Raw genomic sequence first — 20,692 nt, 5'->3', positions numbered from 1 at the left:
ATAGCTTGGCCTTGAACTTGGGTCCTATGACTGCAAGTTATGCACTTGCTCACATCTTTCCCTCCTTCAGTCTCAGACACATCCCTTTTTTTTTTTAGTGAGGCAATCGGGGTTAAGTGACTTGCCCAGGGTCACATAGCTAGTAAGTATTAAGTGTCTGAGGCCGGATTTGAACTCAGGTACTCCTGACTCCAGGGCCGGTGCTCTATCCACTGTGCCACCTAACTGCCCCAGACACATCCCTTTTTAAGAGTTTGAAAAGGTTTTCTTTTTTTCCATTATTTATTTTTAATTTTTTTTGGGGGGGGGTGAGGCAATTGGGGTTAAGTGACTTGCTCAGGGTCACACAGCTAGTAAGTGTCAAGTGTCTGAGGCCAGATTTGAACTCAGGTCCTCCTGAATCCAGGGCCGATGTTTTATCCACTGTGCCACCTAGCTGCCCATGAAAAGGTTTTCACCCTCAATATTGACACCAGGTGATATAGTTGCAAGAGACCTAGACAAGAAGTCAGGGAACCTGAGTTCAAATCCTAGCTCTGCTATTTACTGTTTGTATAATGTTGGGCAAGCCAGTCAATAAATATTCATTAAGTACCTACTATGTGTCAACACCATGCTTAGTGCTGGGGACACCAAGAGAGGACCTTGAGAAGCTCACAGTCTGATGGGGGAGAGAACATGAAACAACTCTGTGTAAACATGATATAGGCAAGATAAACTGGAGATCATCTCAGGGGGAGGCACCAGCATTAAGGAAAATCAGGAGAAGGTAACTAACCTTTTAGGGCTTCCATCTGCTTATGTTTAAAATGAGAGGCTTGGATGCAATAATAAATCGGGTTCCTTCCAGCTCTAAATGTATTCTCAATATACCTGGCTGAGAGATGTAGACTCTAGTAGCTAAGTGATAAAGTGGATAGAGTGCTGGGTCTGGAGTCAGGAAGACCCGAATTCAAATCCAATCTCAGATGCTTCTAGCTGTATGCCCTTGGGCATCACTTACCCTTGGTCTGCCTCAGTTACCTCAATAGCACTTCCCTCCCAGAGTTGTTGTGTAGATCAAATGAGATAATATTTGTAAAGCTCTTAGCACAGTGCTTGGTACCTGGAAGATGGTCATCTACCTGAAAACAAGTGTGGCTTCAGAAAGGGCTTCCCAATGACCCCAGGAGAAATGGTAGAAGCAGAACAGAGATCTGTACGCAAAGTTCATCCATCTGACCAAGGCCTTTGATATTGTCAAAGGAAAATTATGCCGAATTTGGTTGCCTTGAAGAAGTTCATCAATATCATACATCAATTTCTTTCTTTCTTTTTTTTTTTTAGTGAGGCAATTGGGGTTAAGTGACTTGCCCAGGGTCACACAGCTAGTAAGTGTTAAGTGTTTGAGGCTGGATTTGAACTCAGGTACTCCTGACTCCAGGGCCGGTGCTCTATCCACTGCACCATCTAGCTGCCCCATACATCAATTTCACAATACCTGGGTTCTTGCCTGGGTTCTGGATGCTCTCTCATTTTCCCAGTCACCAATGGAGTAAAGCAAGGCTGTGTGCTTTCTCCCATGATTTTTAGCATGATGTTTTCAACATGTTTGCCTTCAACGAGGATGAACATGGCACCAAGGTCAGCTACTACTGAGAGTAGATGAGAGTAAATTATTTAACCTGGAAAGGCTACAAGATGAGACTACTATAGAAGGAGTATTGGTGCATCATTTTTTGTTCCCAGACGATTGTGCACACAGTACAATCTCTGAAGCTGAGATGCAACAAACTGTGGATCAATTCTCTGCTGCTTGTGCTAATTTTGACCTAACAAATAACACCAAGAAAACACAGGTTCTCCACCAGCCAGCACCACACCATCCATGCATGGAACCATTGGTTACAGCAAATGGAGAAATTGTGAATACTGTGATAAGTTCACTTACGTTGGTGGTATACTATCCAGGGATGTTCACATAGATGATGAAGTCGATGCATTCATTGCCAGAGCTAGCTCAGTGTTTGGGGGCCTCCAATGGAAAGAGTGGGAGACAAGAGATATTAGCCCGCCTACCCAACTGAAGGTGTACAGAGCCGTTGTGCTGACCTCATGATTGTATGTCAGTGAAACCTGGAAAGTCTACCAACACCCTGCCAGGAAACTGCATGGCTTCCATTTGAAATGTCTTGGGAAGATTCTGAAGATCTCCTGGCAAGATAAGGTACTAGACATTGAGGTCCTTTTTTGAGCTAAAGTGCGAAGCATTCATGCTCTACTGGAGAAAGCACAACTCTGAGGGGATGGCCACGTTGTAAGAAGGCCAAAAATACTTTTGCCTAAAAGACTATTTTATGAGGAACTCTGGCGAGGTAGGGGCTCACATAGAGATCTGTCTTCACTAAGGGAGAATGATGTATGAGGCTGTGTAGGTAGAGTGTTGGCTGTTCTACCTTTGTAGCTGTCCTCAGCACTGTGCTTTGTACTTTGCTTCTTTTTCTTTTTTGGGGGTGATGGTGGGGACACCCGGCCTGTGATTTTACTTGGCAGGCAAAGAAAACTCCTATCAAGGAATGTGGGCACCTTATATGCAACTCATAGTCTTAGAGTGGCCTGAGTGACCTGTCCAGGATCCCTCAGCCATAAAGGATCTGGGGCAACAGTGGAGCCCACAGCTGGATGGGCAACCTCAGGGTGCCCCCTCACTGGAACTTTCCTAGTACTATGTGACCTTTGGTTGTGAGTGACACAGAAGGCATTCTTGCTTACAAATGAGTCAAACTAGAAGGCCTTTGAGATTTTGCTGCTGCTAGGGGCAGCTAGGTGGCGCTGCAATGGATAAAGCACCGGCCCTGGATTCAGGAGGACCTGAGTTCAAATCTGGCCTCAGACACTTGACACTTAATAGCTGTGTGCCCCTGGGCAAGTCACTTAACCCTCATTGCCCTGCAAAAATAAATAAATAAATAGATAGATAGATAGATAAAAACAAAACAAAAAAGCTAAGTCTATTGCCCTTCCTCTGTTGATGATCTCCAATTTATCCTGCACATACCTTGTTTGTACATACTTGTTTGCATGCTATTGCTCCCATTAGACTATGAGCTCCTTGAAAACAGGGACTATCTTTTTACTTTCTTTGTAATGTGTGCATGGAACCTAGTAGGTTGTGAGTAAATATTTTTGTTGTTGTTGTTGTTGTTGTTTGAGGCAATTGGGGTTAAGTGACTTGCCCAGGGTCACACGGCTAGTAAGTGTCAAGTGTCTGAGGCCGGATTTGAACTCAGGTACTCCTGACTTCAGGGCCAGTGCTCTATTCACTGCTCCACCTAGCTGCCCTGAGTAAATATTTATTGACTAATTAAACTAATGTCTTCTTCTTCCTCTTGCTTTTTCTTTCAGCGCTCGGCTTCGTGACCAGAAAAGAATGTTTACCTATATCCAACACTGTGTGTAACTGTGCTACAGGCTATGTCTGCGCTGCCATGAAAGATGATGACTGTCAGAAGTGTGTGCCTAACCTAGTCTGCAACCCTGGTGAATACTTGAAGTTGGGAGGTGAGCCTGCTCCATCACTATCTCCCCCAGGGACCTAGAACTATTGTTGCTTCAGGTTGCTGCACTGGAAAATTGAGAAATCCCCAGTCCTCCCTCAGTTTTGGCTACTGGAGGCAGCTGTGGTATAGTGGGAAGATGGTTGGATTTGGTTTCAGAGGACTTAGGTTCAAAACTCAGCTTTGTCCTTACTGACTGTGTGATCCTGAGGTTACTTGAGCTCTCTGGTCCTCCCTTTCCTGACCTCTGAGGTTTCTTATAGTTGGAATTTTATGATTTCATGTTAATAAAATCTGGTTTCATGCCCTCTGTCTTATCTTCGTGGACTTCAGACAGTCTGGGGCAAATCTAGAATTAGGCAGAGCTGGAAAGAATCAACCAAGACCTCCCCACTGGGGTCATCCTCCAATGAATGTCCTTTGGTGGCAAAAAATGACTCTGAATCATTGTTTTGTCTTTTTAAAGGAATTTTTTTCATTTTAATAGTTTTATTTAGAATTTTATGTTCCCCCAATTACATGTAAAAATGATTTTAACATCCATTTTTCAAACTCTGTGTTCCAAATTCACTCCCCTCTTAAAAATTCAATATAAGTTATACATGTGTAGTTATGCAAACATTTCCACATTAGGTTGTGAAAGAAAACAGACCAAAATAATTAAGAAAAAGAAATTTTTTTAAAATATGCTTCAATCTGTATTCAGTTCTTTCTGTGGAGATGGATCACATTTTTCATAAGTCCTTCAGAATTGTCTTGGATCATTGCATTGCTGAGAATAGCAAATTCATTCAGAGATGATCATCTTACAATATTGTTGTTACTTTGTATACAGTACATTTCACTTTGCATCAGCTCATGTAAGTCTTTCCAGGTTTTTCTGAGGTCATCCTGCTGGATGGAACAATAGTGTTACATCATAATCTCATCCCACGGTTTGTTCAGCCATTCCCCAGTTGATGGGCACCTCCTCAATCATGGCTTTCAATTCTTTGCACCAGAAAAGGGCTGCCATAAATATTTTTTGTACATATAGGTCCTTTACCTTTTTGGGTTTTATTTCTTTTTGGATACTGACCTAGTAGTGGTATTACTAGGTCAAAGAATATGCATGGTTTTATAACCCTTTGGCCATAGTTCCAAATTGCTCTACAGAATGTTTGAATAAGTTCACTACTTCACCAACAGTGCATCAATGTCTCATTTTCTCCATATCCCCTACAACATTTGTCATTTTCCTCTGCTGTCCTATTATCCAATCCAACAGGTATGAGGTAGTATCCAGGATTGTTTTGACTTGCATATCTCTAATCAATAGTGAATTAGAGCAGTTTTTTCATATGGCTATAGATAGCTTTGATTATTTCATCTGAAAACTCTTCATATCTTTTGATCATTTATCAATTGGGGAAAGGCTCTTATTTTAACACCTTTGAATCAGTTCTCTATGTGTTTGAGAAATGAGGCCTTTGTCAGAAAAACTTGCTTCAAAAGGATCATATTCCAAGTCCTCTGATCCTTTAATGTAGAAGTTGCTAAATCTTCTGTTGTCTTGACTGTGGCTCCACAATACTTGAATTGTTTCTTTCTGGCACCTTGCAATATTTCCTCCTTGACCTGGGAGCTCTGAAATTTGGCTATAATATTCCTGGGAAGTTTCTTTTTAGGTTCCCTTTCAGGAGGTGATTGGTGGATTCTTTCAATTCCTATTTTATCTTCTGGTTCTAGAATATTAGGGCATTTTTCCCTGACTATTTCTTGGAAGATGATGTCTAGGCTCTTTTTTTGTTTTTTGTCTTTTTTAATTTTTGTGGGGCAAGGGGGTTAAGTGACTTGCCCAGGGTCACACAGCTAGTAAGTGTTAAGTGTCTGAGGCCAGATTTGAATTCAGGTCCTCCTGAATCCAGGGCCAGTGCTTTATCTACTGCGCCACCTAGCTGCCCCTAGGCTCTTTTTTTGATCATGGCTTTCAGGTAGTCCAATAATTTTCAAATTATCTCTCCTGGATCTATTTTCCAGGTCAGTGCAACTGTTTTCAGTGATACTTCTAGGAATTTGCAAGTTTTTAGTTCTTCCAAGGTGGTATGATTTAAGGAGAGGTATGTTTACTACTCTCCTGGCCTGTGCTCTGGTCTGCAAGCTACAACACACCTACTTTTCTGCCCTGGAACAATGAAAAGAGTCCTGCTCTACTGTGGCTGCAAGCTCTTGTGTGCTTGTGCTCCTCCCCTACCTGGGACCACTATTGAAGATTGACCTGGATCCAAGTATGGTCAAAACAACAGAGTCCTACCTCAGTACTAACAAAGAGATCCCTGTAATCTCCTTCTGGCCAATTGTTCAACCCCCTTACAGTCTGTGGACTGAGTTCCAGAAGCAGTTGCTGCTGCTGCTAATTCATAGGTTCCCAAGGTCTGCTCCTGGTTTGCTGGGACTGGAGCCAAGTCTCTGTTGGAGCAGCCTGTGCTGGGCTGTGCTTCACTCTCACCCCAGTACAATATACCTTTCCTGCTGACCTAAGTTGTCTTTGGCTGGGAAATTATTTCACCTTGTCTTTTGTGGGTTCTGCTGCTCCAGGAATTGTCTTATGGCATTATTTGAAGGTATTTGGAGGGATCTTGGGGAGAACTCAGGCAAATTACTGCCTTTCCTCCACCATCTGGGCTCCACCCCCGAATAGATTTTTTTTTAGTGAGGCAATTGGGGTTAAGTGACTTGCCCAGGGTCACACAGCTAGTAAGTGTTAAGTGTCTGAGGCCGGATTTGAACTCAGGCACTCCTGACTCCAGGGCCAGTGTTCTATCCACTGTGCCACCTAGCTGCCCCCCCCCCCGAATATTTTTATTTAATTAACAAAAACCTATCTTCTCACCTTTTCAGCTTTCCTCCCCCAATGGAAAAGAAAGAGAAAAAGAAAAACCTTTATAGCAAATTTTATATATAGTCAAACAAAGCACATTCATGCACTGGTCATTCATGCATTCATGAGAATGTGTCTTCATTGTCACCCTGAGTCTATCACCTGTCCGTCAGGAGGTGGGTAGCATGTTTAAAAATGAATTTAGGGGCAGCTAGGTGGCGCAGTGGATAGAGCACTGGCCCCAGAGTCAGGAGTACCTGAGTTCAAATTCTGCCTCAGACACTTAACACTTACTAGCTGTGTGACCCCGGGCAAGTCACTTAACCCCAATTGCCTCACTAAAAAAAAAAAAAAAGAATTTAAACATGGAATTGTAGTTGGTTATTCCATTGATCTGAGTTCTGAAGTTTTTCTAAATTGTTTCTCTTTACAATGTTGTTGTTGTCCTATAAATTGTTCTCATGATTCTCTTCATTTCAGTGGACACACCCCTAGTTTCCAATTCTTTGTCTTCAGAAAAGATAGGTTATGAATATATGTATATATGTATGTATGTGTATGTATATGTGTGTATGTCCTTTTTCTCTTTCTTTGATCACTTTGCGGGTACAGGAATTGCAGTAGCATCAGTGGGCCAAAAGGGATGCACAGTTTAATACCTTATAGGGTGTAATGCCAAATTATTTTTCAGAATGTCTGGACCAAATCATAGCCCCACCAGCACTAAGTACATCAATATGCCTGTTATCCCAAAGTCCCTCCAGCATTTGCCATTTTCCTTTTTTTGTGAGCCTTGTCAATCTGATGGGTATGAGGTGGAACCTCAGAGTACTTCCTTTGAAACTATTTATCTCTATCCTTTGACCATTTATCACTTGGAGAATGGCTCTTATTCTTATACATTTGAATCAGATCAGAGAAACTTGCTGCAAAAATTTCCCACCACCCCCTCCCCAGTTATGTGCTTCCCTTCTAATTTTATCTGTATTGGTTTTGTTTGTGCAAAATCTTATAAATTTTATATAACCCAAACTAAAAATTTTATCTTTTGTGATCATCCCTCTCCCTTGTTTGGTCATAAACTTTTCCCCTACCCACAGATCTGATTGGTAATTTCTTCACTGCTCCTCTTATTGGTTTATGAAGTGCCCCATTGGTTCATGAAGGTGATCCCCAAAGAGTTCAAATTCTGCTGAGCTAGAGGCTTCTAAAAGAGAATCAGGGGTCTGGTTTCTGGAGTTCTGTTTTCTGAGGACCTGCCTAGTTAAGTATAGAGGGACTCAGCCCCAGATAGGCCTCAGGGGATGGATGTTTCAGATACAACTCTGAAGGGCCATCTGCTAAAATAGAGGGGGATCACAACCTCATGGAGAGAGGGGACCCAAGATGCCCAAATTGAAGATTCTTCAGATATTGAAGGAGTAACATGTGTGTCCAAGTAAGTTGCTGGATCTTTCTGAGCCTCAGTTTCCTCTCCTGTAAAATGAATAGGACTCGATCTCCAAGGTCCCTAAAGCCATGATCCAGTAAGTGGGCAAAATCATTTGTATGGTTTCTGATAACTAAAATAATAAGTAAAGAATCATTTACATAGCACTACTATGTGCCTGACACTGGGCTAAGTACTTTACAAATATTACCTGGAAGGCAGGTAATATTTCTATAGTAGGGGAAGCAGGCAATCAGGTTAAGTGACTTGTCCAAGGTCATACAGCTAGTGTCTGAAGCTGGGTTTGAGCTAAAATCTTCCTGACTCCAGACCCAGCGCTCTATCCACTGAGCCACCTAGTGGCTATACCTCATCCTCAATCTCCAGCTTCTTTGTAGAAGTAGGGGGGCTATGGGTATGGAAAAGTCCACATAATGTTATACTTTTTGATATGTTGATTCATTTGCTAGACTTTTTTTTTCCTTTTCAAAAATTCTACATTATAACAGATGTCTCTCTGGGTAAGATAAAGCCATAAGGGGGATCCTGGTCCTGAACTGTTTTGCCATGAGCTGATTGTTAAATTTTCTTTTTCTTTTCTTTCTTTCTTTTTTTTGTGGGACAATGAGGGTTAAGTGACTTATCCAGGGTCACACAGCTAGTAAGTGTCAAGTATCTGAGACCAGATTTGAACTCCTGAATCCAGGGCCGATGCTTTATCCACTGTGCCACCTAGCTGCCCCCAATTGTTAAATTTTCAGTGTGAACTTTGGCACCTCAGAAATGGGGAAACGGTATAAATCAAGGCTTAATTTATTGCTTTGTTAATTGCTTAGACTTCAGAAAGTAATTGGGAAAATTTTAGTAATGTTGGTGAAACATTAAAAATATGCCCTACATTCCTTTATCTTCCCCAAAGAGTTGGTTGTTAATTATTTACTAGTAAGGGGAAAGAAACATTGGGTAATATAGGTGATTCAAAACCAAAGTATATTTTTAAAAAATAAATTCCTTACCACAGGCCTGGAGAGTATATATATATCATAGAGTGTCCCCAATACTCTTTGCTCTGACACAGAGCTTCCTGGGAAGGGACCAACCAACCCAGGGACCCAGTTCTAGCAGCTGTGTTTTGTTCTCATCCTACTGTTGTGCTGAGCACCAAATCTGCCATGTCTCCTTCTGTTTTGGACACAGAGAGAAACACCTGTGAAGAGTGCCCGGCAGGGACTTTTTCTCCCAATGGAACCCTTCAGAACTGTGTGCTGTGGACCAAGTAGGTATAAGATACCCTCTGGGACTTGGTGATTGTTCATTTATAGTGTTTTAGACTAAAATTCTGACCTTAATGAACAGCAAATAAAAAAAAATGTTCCCATACACAAAGCAGAGCAGAAAAGAAAGAAATGTCCACAGGGTGGATGCATGTAAGTATTTAACAACTGGATCCCTGGGAAGTAAACATACACTTAAGTTTATTCTGCATCATCAATATTTTCTTTGCCATTTTCTCAAGTCTAGACACTCAACAAAATGACAAATAAAGGCCAGTTTGTTCTAATTGGATTGTGTGCAAGAATTCTAATTCTTTTTTTTAAGAATTCTAATTCTTAAGTTGTAGTATCTGCCAGTTTCTGAAGCATGAGTTTAACAATTTAACAACTGGCTCACAGCTCGGGCTAGTGCCAGCACACTTCTGAATATACCTGAAACTGTGAATCTCTATTCTATACACTTGTTTGCATTTCCTTTTAGGCATAAAAGAAATTCAGCCTGCAGCTTTCAAACTGTGTTGCTTGTTTATGTTTCCTTCTGGTCTTCCTTCTGTTGAATAGCTCCCATTGTTAAGGTTTTTTTCCCCTTAAAATGGACTAAAATCTGCCTTTCTGTGACTTTTCTCCATCACTGCAGGTTCTGGGGCCAAGATGACTTTACTTCTCTTCTACTTAACATTCCTTTCAGTACTTCGGATAACCTTCTGACTTCATCCTTCCATAGCTCCTCACACATACAACCCTGGTCACTCCAGTACCATGGAAAGGGCTTTGGAATCAAGAGAATCTCAGTTCAGATGCCATGGGAGCTACCCACCTGCTCTTGGCCAGTGAGATAATCTAAGTCAGGGCTTCTTAAACTTTTCCCACTCACGACCCTTTTTCACCCAAGAAATTTTTACGTGACCCTGGGTATATTGGTATATAAAATAGGTATGAAATCAAACATTACTGCCAAATTTTTCACCACCCCACACTCAGTGACATGACCCATATGGGGTTGCGACCCATAGTTTAAGAAGCTTTAATCTAAATTGTACCAAAAGAGAAATCAGAGAGCATATGCATAGGAGAATCTATACTAGATAATACAGAGGAAGGAGCTTTCCCATTGGGAGTGAGATAACCCAGCTCAACCCAGAGAGAGGTCTAGATGTCACCCAAGGGGAAACTCCCACAAGCCTCTAGTGTAGCAAGCTGGGCATGAGGACATGGTGGAAGCTGCTGGCTCCTCTCATGTTTTGCCAGAGTCTTTTCCTTCATCTACCTGATTGGGGTTGGCCTCTTCCATCTTCCCTTTTAAAGCCTGAAGCCAGAAGGAATTTGATGTTTGAAGAGTCCCTGAGAGGAAAATAACTTCTGCTCAATAATTCTCTGGAATTTAGAGGTGATGTGTCAAAGGCTCATTTATTTTTCATTCTGGCGAGAATGGACACTTGCGAACTAGTGCTATAGACAGCAAGTGCAAGTTCAGAGAGCGAGGGCTAGCAGGCCCCTTTTTAATCCTCAGTCCCTAACTCAAAATAGACCCTCCCCTTGTTCATTGCTGGCCAATTACTTAAGGGTTACAATCTCCTGGGGAAAGCTAGCTAACCAGAACACAGTATTCCTAACCCTAATTTCCATAATTATTCTTTGGGTTCTCAGCCAGTGGGGGAGGTGACACAGGGACATTTCTTCAATCTTCCCCTACATGGGCACAGCCCAGAAGAAGATTTCTTTGAGACCAACTCAGGGCTACTTGAACCATGTGATCTGTTTGCCAGAGGGGAGGGAAGGGGGGCTGAGACCTTTGTCCTCAAACTGGTCAGCAGGAGTATAATTTGAATGGCGATGGTTATATCCTTATTGAGAGGAGTCCATTACCCATTTCCTCACAGTCCCCCAAGAAGGGGTGAAGCTTGAGGAGTCCAGAAGAGGGTTGATCAAGGCTGGAGTTCTCCCACCAACTCTGCTTAGCCAGCTCCTGAAGGGCAGGGATTCCTCTCCACCAGTAAGGAGAGAGTCTCTTACCAATGGACATTGAGACAGGGGTTACGACAACAACGACAACGACACCAGCTCTCTCTAGGTATGATTTCATCTGATCCTCATACACACACAGAGAAATGGGTGCTATAATTATCCGCATTTTACAGATGGAGAAACTGAGGCAAACAGGGATTAAGTGACTTGCTCAGGGTCATACAACTAAGACGTGTCTGAAGCAAGATTTGAACTCCCATGAATAGATTCTAGGTCCAGCACTCTGTCCACTCATGTCCACTGGACCACCTAGCTATCTCTGGCTCTCTGTTCTTTTTTGAGTTGCCTTTTTTTAGCCCAATTTAAAGAAGTTGATTTCAGTCCTATTAATTCCCACCTTACTGTTAAGTTAGGCAGTGGGGGATACAAGGCTTGCCTTGGAGTCTGGAAGCCTCCAGTTCTGTCTCTTAGACATAGTAAGCTGTGTTACACAGGTGGGTCCCACCCTCTAAGTGCCCTGGCCAACTATCCAAGGATCTCCATTCCTGACAATTCCTGCAGTAGGGGAAGGCATGTCTACACCACGGAATTTCCCATACTGATGAAGCTGCAATTCTGGGCCCCTCAAAAACAAAACAAAACAGCCTTCTCTCATGGTTCTAATCTGTCTAAATCTTTTTGGATGCTGACTCTGGACACACTGGATTTCTAGTCAATCCAATGTGGGTTCCCTCCCCCCCAGCTTTTTGTGTTATCTCAGAACTTGGGAGGTGTGCACCTCTGCCTTTGTCCAGACTGTTAATAAAGGCACTGCTGGCCCTACTTCACCTCCTCTGTTTGGGGTGCTCTGTCTCTCTTGCTCTAAGCTTCTTTGCTGCTGAGTTGCATGGCTGACTGCACCTGGGGGAGGACTGGGATCACTCAGGTTTGCTGAGCTGATATCCAATGACATGTGTCTTCATTTGTCTTCCTAGTTGTATTGCTCAGGGTTTATCTGAAGAAAAGCCGGGTACCAACACCACCGATGCTTTGTGTTCACTGCCTACTAATACTGAACAAAAACCTATCATCATCATCGGCATCATCGGCATCATCGGCATCATCGGCATCATCGGCATCATCGGCATCATCGGCATCATCGGCATCATCATCGGCATCTGCAGCATTTGTTGTCCGGGTCATTCTTCATTAAGTCCGTGCAGGAGGCAGAACCAAGAGAGAAGTAAGCAAAGACATAATGAGGATGGGGCGGTGGGAACTTTGCCTCAGGGTATTACATTTAGAAGGCTCAGACCAAAATGGGCTTTCAAGCTCAGGAGGAAGAAAAAAAACCGGCGGGCAACAGAGAGCGCAGTTTTCCAATGTCCTCGCGGTAGGAGCTGCGGCTCCCGTATCGGACTGCACAGCCACACGGTGGCCTGTGGCTCTTCAAGGCGCTGATCCATGGTCGTCCGAGACTGGTGGAAGCCCACTAATGACCAAAATCGGAATCCTTTGGGATTGTAGAAACAACAGATCTTAGTACCTCAATCATGCCTTCATTCAGTGACTAGGGAAAAGGCTGCTGGAAGGCAGAGGAAGGCTTCCCCCTGTCCCCAGCCTTCCTTCTCACTCCTCCCTCCTCCTCCCCCCACCCCTGCCTGCCCCATTTAACTGAGGCTTGACCCAGGTTCAGTTTGTGGCACTTGCCACCAGGCCCAGAAATTCCTAGTTATATTAATGCTGCTAATCACTAACCTGTTAAATTCACACAAAGCTAAGTCTAAGTGATATCCCTTATCACCACAATTTCATGAAACAAATTTGGAAAGCATTTCTCTCTTCAAAGGGAGGTAATGATTGTCAGCAGAGATAAGTTCATAGAGTCACAGGGGAATTAGGTGGGGGGGGTCCTTAGTTACCCTTCTTCAAGAATTATAATTTTTGCACACAATCCAATTAGAATAAACTGCTCTTTATTTGGGCACTAGAGAAAGTGACCAAGAGAGAAGTTGAAGGCTTAGAAATATTCTCCTCCCCAAAGGGAGGCCAAAGCTTTTATAGAGGATGAAGGGGGCGACCACCTGACCATGGAAAGTTCCTCTCGGGGGTGGGGTGGGAAAAGATAGTCTCTACCTCTGGAGTTATCTCTGTCTCCCAGCTCAGGCAGTAGCCACGCCCAACCGACTTTCCTGCTAGGGAATTCAGTTTTCCCCTATCTCTTAGGTGTGTCCCTCCTGTATGGAGCAAACTGCCTCAGTTTACCCAAATAACTCGAGGAGACCACCAAGTCAAGCAGAGACAGATTTATTACATTCCCATAGGAATGGGCAAGTTCGATACCTGAACCGCGCCAGCTAATATATGCCTTGACCTTATATAGGAATGTCGGTCAGAGGGGAAGTCCCCACGCACACTAGGTCGAGCTCACAATCTAACATCCAATCCTGTCTCACCCAGGGTGCGTTTAGCTGGTGATCAATGTATGGAGACATGCATATGTGTTCCAGGAACAAGGGGGAAAAGGGGAGGGGGAACAAGGTCAAACCAAAGGAAGAGGAAACAGGGGAGTGACAGTCAGATGTTTCAGATCTCACAGTTCCCACTGACTCCCCTCTCCCAGCCCCTGTCTCTAAAGATATTCAACCTGAATAACAGGAAGAGTCACTCAGGTGCTTCAGCATTGTTCTGTAGTCATGTTAATTCTAGAAGGATGACAGGGTTAAAATTTATCTTCGGTTATGTTGGGAAGAAAAGAATAATCCATTGTTGGGACCCCAGGGCCAAGGGGATTCTGCTCTGAGAAAAAGAGACATGTCACTTAACATCTGGTCCCAACTCAAATGCTGCATCCTGTGCCGAGCCCCGTCCTTTCTTCTTGAGTCCCGAGTATTGAATTGGTGGGCTAACTCCCTGACCCACTGACTGGGGTTCTGACACATGATGGATTGCAGACAAAACTAATATGTAGCTGACAAGTGGGGAGACTGAGCAGAAGTAAAAATACTGTTAATTGGCAATAAAACTTAAAGGAGACAGTGAGAATTTGACAAGCAATAAATGTCTAAACGAACTATACTGGGGCAGGGCTGGGTACCTTCCAGACCCCATCCTCAGAGTTTAATCTGACTCAAATCCATAATCATATCATACACTCCTAGTTGGCCAGTTTAAACTTTAATAGTCCCTTAATTCCTTGATATATCTCAAGCCCCATGTCAGATAGATAGGTAGATAGATGGATTGATAGGTAGATAGATAGATAGATAGATAGATAGATAGATAGATAGATAGATAGATAGATAGATAACAGTAAAGAAATGACCACATGACAGTTATCAGGAGCAGGAGAAAAGCCCCAGACCTATGCTGTCTCTCAGAGAGACAGCATGTGGCCTCAAAAGCAGTTCAGAAAATCTACAAAACCTACACTGTCTTAAGAGTAAATCCACAGAGAGAGAGCCAAGAGAGAAACCCTGTTGAGGCCAAGGGTTTTATCCTCTTTTGATAGAGGCAGGTCATTATACATTGATCAAAGCTAATTGGTTAGCATCATTCAATTCCATTGGTTGACATGATTGGAGAGTGGTTTAAATTAAAAAGAACTCTACAGATGGAAGGATGGATGGATATATAGATAAAAGGATAAATGAATGGGTTGAAAGATCAATAGATGTCTCGATAGATGGAAGGATGGATGGATAGATAGATAAAATGGTGGCTAGATGGATAGTTGAACAAGGGGGATGGATGGATAGATAGAAGGATGGATAGATGGATAAATAGATGATAGATGGTAGATGGGAATATAGATGGATAGACAGATGAATAGATAGGTGATAAAAAGGTCAAGCCTTTACTAAGCACTAACTATATGCCAGAAACTATGCACTTATATATACTACACATGTCAAGTCAACTCAAGTAGCACCAGACACTGTGCTACTCACATATATATAGCCAAAGCAAGTCAATTCAACTACTGAATTTACATCAAGAACCATTTAACAATTGTCTACTATATGCAGAGCATTGTCCTCAGGAGCCATGGGAAATGCAAGGTTCAATTTACTTCAGTAAACATTTATTAAGTTCCTCCTCTGGACGACACTGTACAACAGTAAAACAGGTCCCATTTCAAAGAGCCTACTGGCTGCTGGGGGTGTTGGAATTCAGCATAGCCATAGAGAAGGAGACTGAAGGTACAAGATAAAGACTAAGTCAGGAGGGTGGAAGGAAAACATTAGAATGAGAGGTAAGGGCTCTCCCATTTTTGGTCTTTGTTTCTCTAGTACCTAGCATGGTTCCTGGTATATAGTAGGTGCTTAATAATAAATGTTTTCCCCCATTGATTGATGCAGTCTTTGCCCTCATGGAACCCACAGAAACTTGAGAAATTCCTTCTAGTTTTCAAAAGTCATTACTTTGGTGATTTCAAGTTCAGAAGTAGGGATATCCCTGATTGGTGTGGGTCTTCCAGATGTCAATTATACAAATAAGTTATGTAACACCCAAGCCCTCTGCTGAGGCTGAGCCTGGATGGCACAAAACTATGGGAACCCTGTCCTTGGGAATTGGGCACAAGTACTGAGGAGTAGGGAGAGAGGGGATGGACTGGGGCAAAGGGGCTCTGGTCAGACCTATAGAACAGGGCTCAGCAAATGATTGGTGAGTAACTGAGGGTCTTCTTGTCCTGGCATTACTCAGGGTGGGCAGATAGGTAGAAGTGATGGAAAATCTGAGAAGTGAGCACATTATCCTGAGGGTTGGTGGCTGTGGGACCTCAGACAAGTCACCTCCCCTTCTAGTTTCATAGGATTACAGTGTGGTTGTAGGCTCAAAGATTTAAGCTGGAAAGGGGTGAGAGGTCATTCAGTTAGATCTATTCATTTTACAGAGAAGGAACCTGAGGCCTAGAGTATTAAGTGGCAACTAGGTGGAGCAGTGGAGAGAGTGCCAGGCTTGGAGTAAGGAAGACTCTTCAAGAGTTCAAATCCAGTCACAGACACTTACTAGCTGTGTGACTCTGGGCAAGTCACTCACCCTGTTGGCCTCAATTTCCTCATCTGTAAAATGAGCTGGAGAAGGAAACAGCAAACCACTTCAATATCTCTGCCAAATGGGGTCACAAAAAATTAGGCACGACTGAGAAATTACTAAACAACAACAGAATATGCCAGGGAACATGCTGAATACTGGGGGGTACAAGAACCCTTAGTCCTGCCCTCAAGGAGTTCACATTCTGATGAGGTTCCCGGTTTCGCAGGAGGCTTCTGGGAGGAAGATGGAAGCGTTGGGTCCTTTTTTGTTCCTGACCTCGCTATGGCAGGTCGGATGATGGGGTCTCTTAGAAATAGTTAGATTTTTACCTTTCTCTCTGATCATTAGATCCTAATGCTCTTTAATAAAGGCTTAAAAGTCTAAACTCTTGCTAAAGCTTCTAATTTATTGGCGACCACTCATTAGAATTTTAGACAGACTAGCTAGAATTTACACACAGCAACCATTCAGATGGTGACCGCGAAGTATTCAACTGCACCCTGCATAGATGTGTCTGGAATTCTCTTTATCCATTCATTATATGTCTGAAAAATGTCTCTATCCTACTTCCTGACACTTCTCTTCTTTGCATTTCAGCTAACAATGAGGCAAGACTGGTGAGTAGCTTTTGCCAGACTTATGGACTGATCAATTGGTTTGATTGACCTGGCATCTTCCTGCTAATGTTTCTGCCCTGGGGGGAACCTTGATCTTCTAGCTGAGAATATCACTTCCACACACCTCTGATCCAGGCTAACAAGCCCTGAAAGTATCAGCTTGACTAGGGATTTCTGAATCTATCTTTCCATTAATTTTTTTTTTTTTTTAGTGAGGCAATTGGGGTTAAGTGACTTGCCCAGGGTCACACAGATAGTAAGTGTTAAGTGTCTGAGGCTGGATTTGAACTCAGGTACTCCTGACTTCAGGGCCGGTGCTCTACCCACTGCGCCACCTAGCTGCCCTGTGCCACCTAGCTGCCCCTATCTTTCCATTAAAGAGGAGAGACTTTTCCATTAAAAACACAAGGATTCCAGACACCACATTTTAGGAAGGATGTTGATAAGAGGAAGGTGGCTGGGATGGTGAAGGACCTCAAGTTCCTACCCTATGAGAACTGAATGAAAGCTCTGGGCATGGTTAGCCTGGAGAAGGCAAGGAGTAAAGGGGACACATGGTAGTGGACTTCAGGTTGTTTCTTAGAAGACTCATCTTGTTCTGTTCAGCATGAAAGCTTCAGGTCACAAAGAGAGTCAGCATTTGAGCTGTGGTCAAATGGAAACAGTCGCCCGCTCTTCTTGGCTGCATGTCCTCAAATGAAGGGGAGAATCGAGTATTGGGGAGCTGAGAAAGAAGATTCTTGCTCAGGTGTGGGTTGGGGTAGTTGAGCTCTGCGGTCCCTTCCTGCTCTAAATCTATGGTCCCGTGATAGGGAAAAGTCGCAGAAAATCCCAGAAGTGAGGTGTTTTATGTATGTAAGGTCATTGTCTGATCTTGGATAAATCATTTTCTTTTTCTGAGTTTCAGAATTCTCCAGTGATATGTAAGGGCTGGTTGAGTGATTATGCAGTTAGCCCTTCCATATCACAGGGTTTAGGGGCACAATGCCCCCCATACTATGGAAAAGCCATGTAAAAATTTTTGGCCTTCCCTTAATGCCACAGAAGAAATCTGAATGATTATGGTATTAAAGGATAAAATATTTTGACATATATATTATGCAAGTTTTCAAACTTTTTTTTGTTTCATCTGCTGGCCTTTGCATGTTTTCTGTAGCTTTTGCAAAACTCCCCAGAAATTCCCATTTAATTTCTTATGACACCCTCAATATAGTGACACCATGATGAGGAAAGTCATGATATAGAAGGGATAAGTGTTGTGTGGTGTGTGTGTGTGTGTCTCTCTCTCTCATACACACACACACACACACACACACACAGAAATAAGCTTGACAAATTTGGAACAGCTTCCAACTGGATACTTTCTGCTTCTTCATCTTATTTTCCTGTTTCAGGATGAAGCACCCCACCCTGTAGAGCTCTCTGACTGCCCTGAGGCCAATGGGTCAATCTATTTCTCTTTGGAGGAGATCAGAGAACAAGAAGAATCAGCTCCATCAAGGGAAAGAATGTTCATGATTCAGGACAGTACAGAACCTTGGGAGTACAACGAAACACCAGGGCCAAGCAAAGAAGGGAACAGCTGCGACTTGCCTTTTGAACACTGCCCATTTCTCCAGTCTCCTGGGATTATTGTACCTGATGATCACATTCTTAGAAACCATTTAGTCCTACCAGAATCATAGAATTTCTTGTTGCTATTACTTTTTTTTTGGGGGGGAGGGTAGGGCAATGAGGGTTAAGGGATTTGCCCAGGGTCACACAGCTAGTAAGTATCAAGTGTCTGAGGCTGGATTTGAACTCAGATCCTCCTGAATCCAGGACCAGTGCTTTATTCACTGAGCCACCTAGCTGTCCTTTGTTGCTATTACTTTTTTTTTTTTGGTGAGGCAGTTGGGGTTAAGTGACTTGCCCAGGGTCACACAGCTAGTAAGTGTTAAGTGTCTGAGGTCAAATTTGAACTCAGGTACTACTGAATCCAGGGCCAATGCTCTATCCACTGTGCCACCTAGCTGCCCCTACTTTAAAAAATTTTTTACAATAATACATTTCCTCATTTAAAAAAAAATAATAAATATTTTTATTTATAGTTTTGGGTTCCAATTTTCATCCCTACTTCCCTTCCTCCCCCACCTCCTCCCTGAGGCAGCAAACATTACTGTACTTGAATAAAAGAATACTATGGGAGGGTGCATCTAGGTGGCAGTGGACAAAGCACCAGCCCTGGATTCAGGAGGACCTGAGTTCAAATCTGATCTCAGACACTTGACACTTACTAGCTGTGTGACCCTGGGCAAGTCACTTAACCCTCATTGCCCTGCCCCCCCCAAAAGAATACTATACTTGAATAAAAGAAAAAAAATAAAGCAAGTGAAAAATAGCATGCTTCAGTCTGTTCCATTGATATCAGTTCTTTCTTTGGAGGTGGATAGTATATTTCATCAATAGGACTTTGGGATTGTCTTGGATCATTGTATTGCTCTGAATAGTTAAGTCATTCACAGTTCTTCATCAAACAATATTGCTGTCTCTGTGCACAATGTTCTCTTGGTTCTGCTCATTTCACTATACATTAGTTCATCCAAGTCTTTCCAGGCCTTCCTGAAATCATCCTGTTTGTCATTTCTTAGAGCACAATAATATTCCATCACTATCGTATACCACAGCTTGTTTAGCCATCCCCCTTTGATTACCAATTCTTAGCTACCACAAAAAGAGCTGCTAGAAATAGTTTTGTATTAATAGGTCTTTTTCTCTTTTTGGGGATGTCTTTGGGATATAAACCTAGTAGTGGTATTGCTGGATCAAAGGGTATGCACAGTTCTATAGCCCTTTGGGCATAGTTCCAAATTGCTCTCCAGAATGGTTGGATCTTTTCACAACTCCACCAACAGTGGATTAGGGTCACAGCTTTCCCACATCCCATCCAATATCCAATATTTTCCATTTATGTTATTTTTGCCACTCTTTTTTTTTTTTTTTGGCGGGGCAATGGGGGTTAAGTGACTTGCCCAGGGTCGCACAGCTACTATGTGTCAAGTGTCTGAGGCCAGATTTGAACTCAGGTACTCCTGAATCTAGGGCCAGTGCTTTATCCACTGTGCCACCTAGCTGCCCATTTTTGCCACTCTTGATAGGTATGAGGTGATACCTCAGAGTTGTTTTAATTTGCATTTCTCTGACCAGTAGTGATCTAGAGCATTTTTTCACATGATTATAGATCTTGTTGCTATTATTAAATAAGAGTTCACATTTATGTGGTGCTTCAAGATTTGTGAAACGCTATACATATGTTATCTAATTTAGTCCTTAATGACCATGGGAGGAAAGTGCAATTGTTTTCCCCATTTAATAATAATAATAATATTTATATAGCATTTGTCATATACCAGGGACCCTTTACAATTATAATTTCATTTGACCCTCCAAACTACTGAGTGAAGTACCCACACTACTATTATTTGCATAGTATCTACTACATGCCAGCTACTATGCTAGACACTTTAAAATAACTATATGATCATGCATTACTACTTAAGACACAGTGGGCATGGAAGATACACATCCAGTCTTGGAATCACAAAGACTTAACGCTTACCAACCTGTAACCCCAGGCAAGTCATCTTCCTCTTGCCTGGGCTCCCTTCCTCACCTGTAATGTGAAGGGGTCAGCTCATATACCTCTGAGGTCCCTTCAAGCTCCAGACCTGTGATGTTATTGTTATTAAATAAGATGTGAACTCCCTTATGAAGGCCCTGGATGAGAAGATGGGCCCAGGGAAGAATGAGTTCGGTCTCCTGACTATGACTCCTTCTTCCAGGCTGCCCTCCCCTTCTCTCACAGTTTAGGATCATGGCATTTAAATCTGGAAGGAAATGTAAAGATCATTTAGTCTAAATTCCTCATAATAACTGACATTTATGACACTGCAAAGACCTTAAGATCCATTATCTCATTACACTTAAGAACAGTTCTTTTTTATCATAAAAGT

The 20,692-nt window shown here is 42.7% G+C and overlaps 1 protein-coding gene across 3 annotated transcripts in view; it reads left to right on the top strand.

The window, feature by feature from the left end:
• The window catches only part of LOC122749657 (tumor necrosis factor receptor superfamily member 14-like), a 30,282-nt gene extending 11,870 nt beyond the window's left edge, over positions 1–18,412 (top strand). For 2 of the 3 annotated variants that reach the window (XM_043996120.1, XM_043996122.1), the window contains exons 4-8: positions 3,385–3,540; positions 9,023–9,101; positions 12,039–12,286; positions 16,681–16,700; positions 18,095–18,412. In XM_043996120.1, the coding sequence (XP_043852055.1) occupies positions 3,385–3,540; positions 9,023–9,101; positions 12,039–12,286; positions 16,681–16,700; positions 18,095–18,385 (794 nt within the window). In that variant the 3' untranslated portion in view covers positions 18,386–18,412. The remainder of the gene's footprint in view (positions 1–3,384; positions 3,541–9,022; positions 9,102–12,038; positions 12,287–16,680; positions 16,701–18,094) is intronic. The other variant, XM_043996121.1, reaches the window with a different exon arrangement.
• Positions 18,413–20,692: the final 2,280 nt, after the last annotated feature.

Source organism: Dromiciops gliroides, chromosome 3, assembly GCF_019393635.1.
Source record: "Dromiciops gliroides isolate mDroGli1 chromosome 3, mDroGli1.pri, whole genome shotgun sequence".
NCBI classification, from domain to species: Eukaryota; Metazoa; Chordata; class Mammalia; order Microbiotheria; family Microbiotheriidae; genus Dromiciops; species Dromiciops gliroides.
This window is presented reverse-complemented; position numbering and strand designations above follow the sequence as displayed.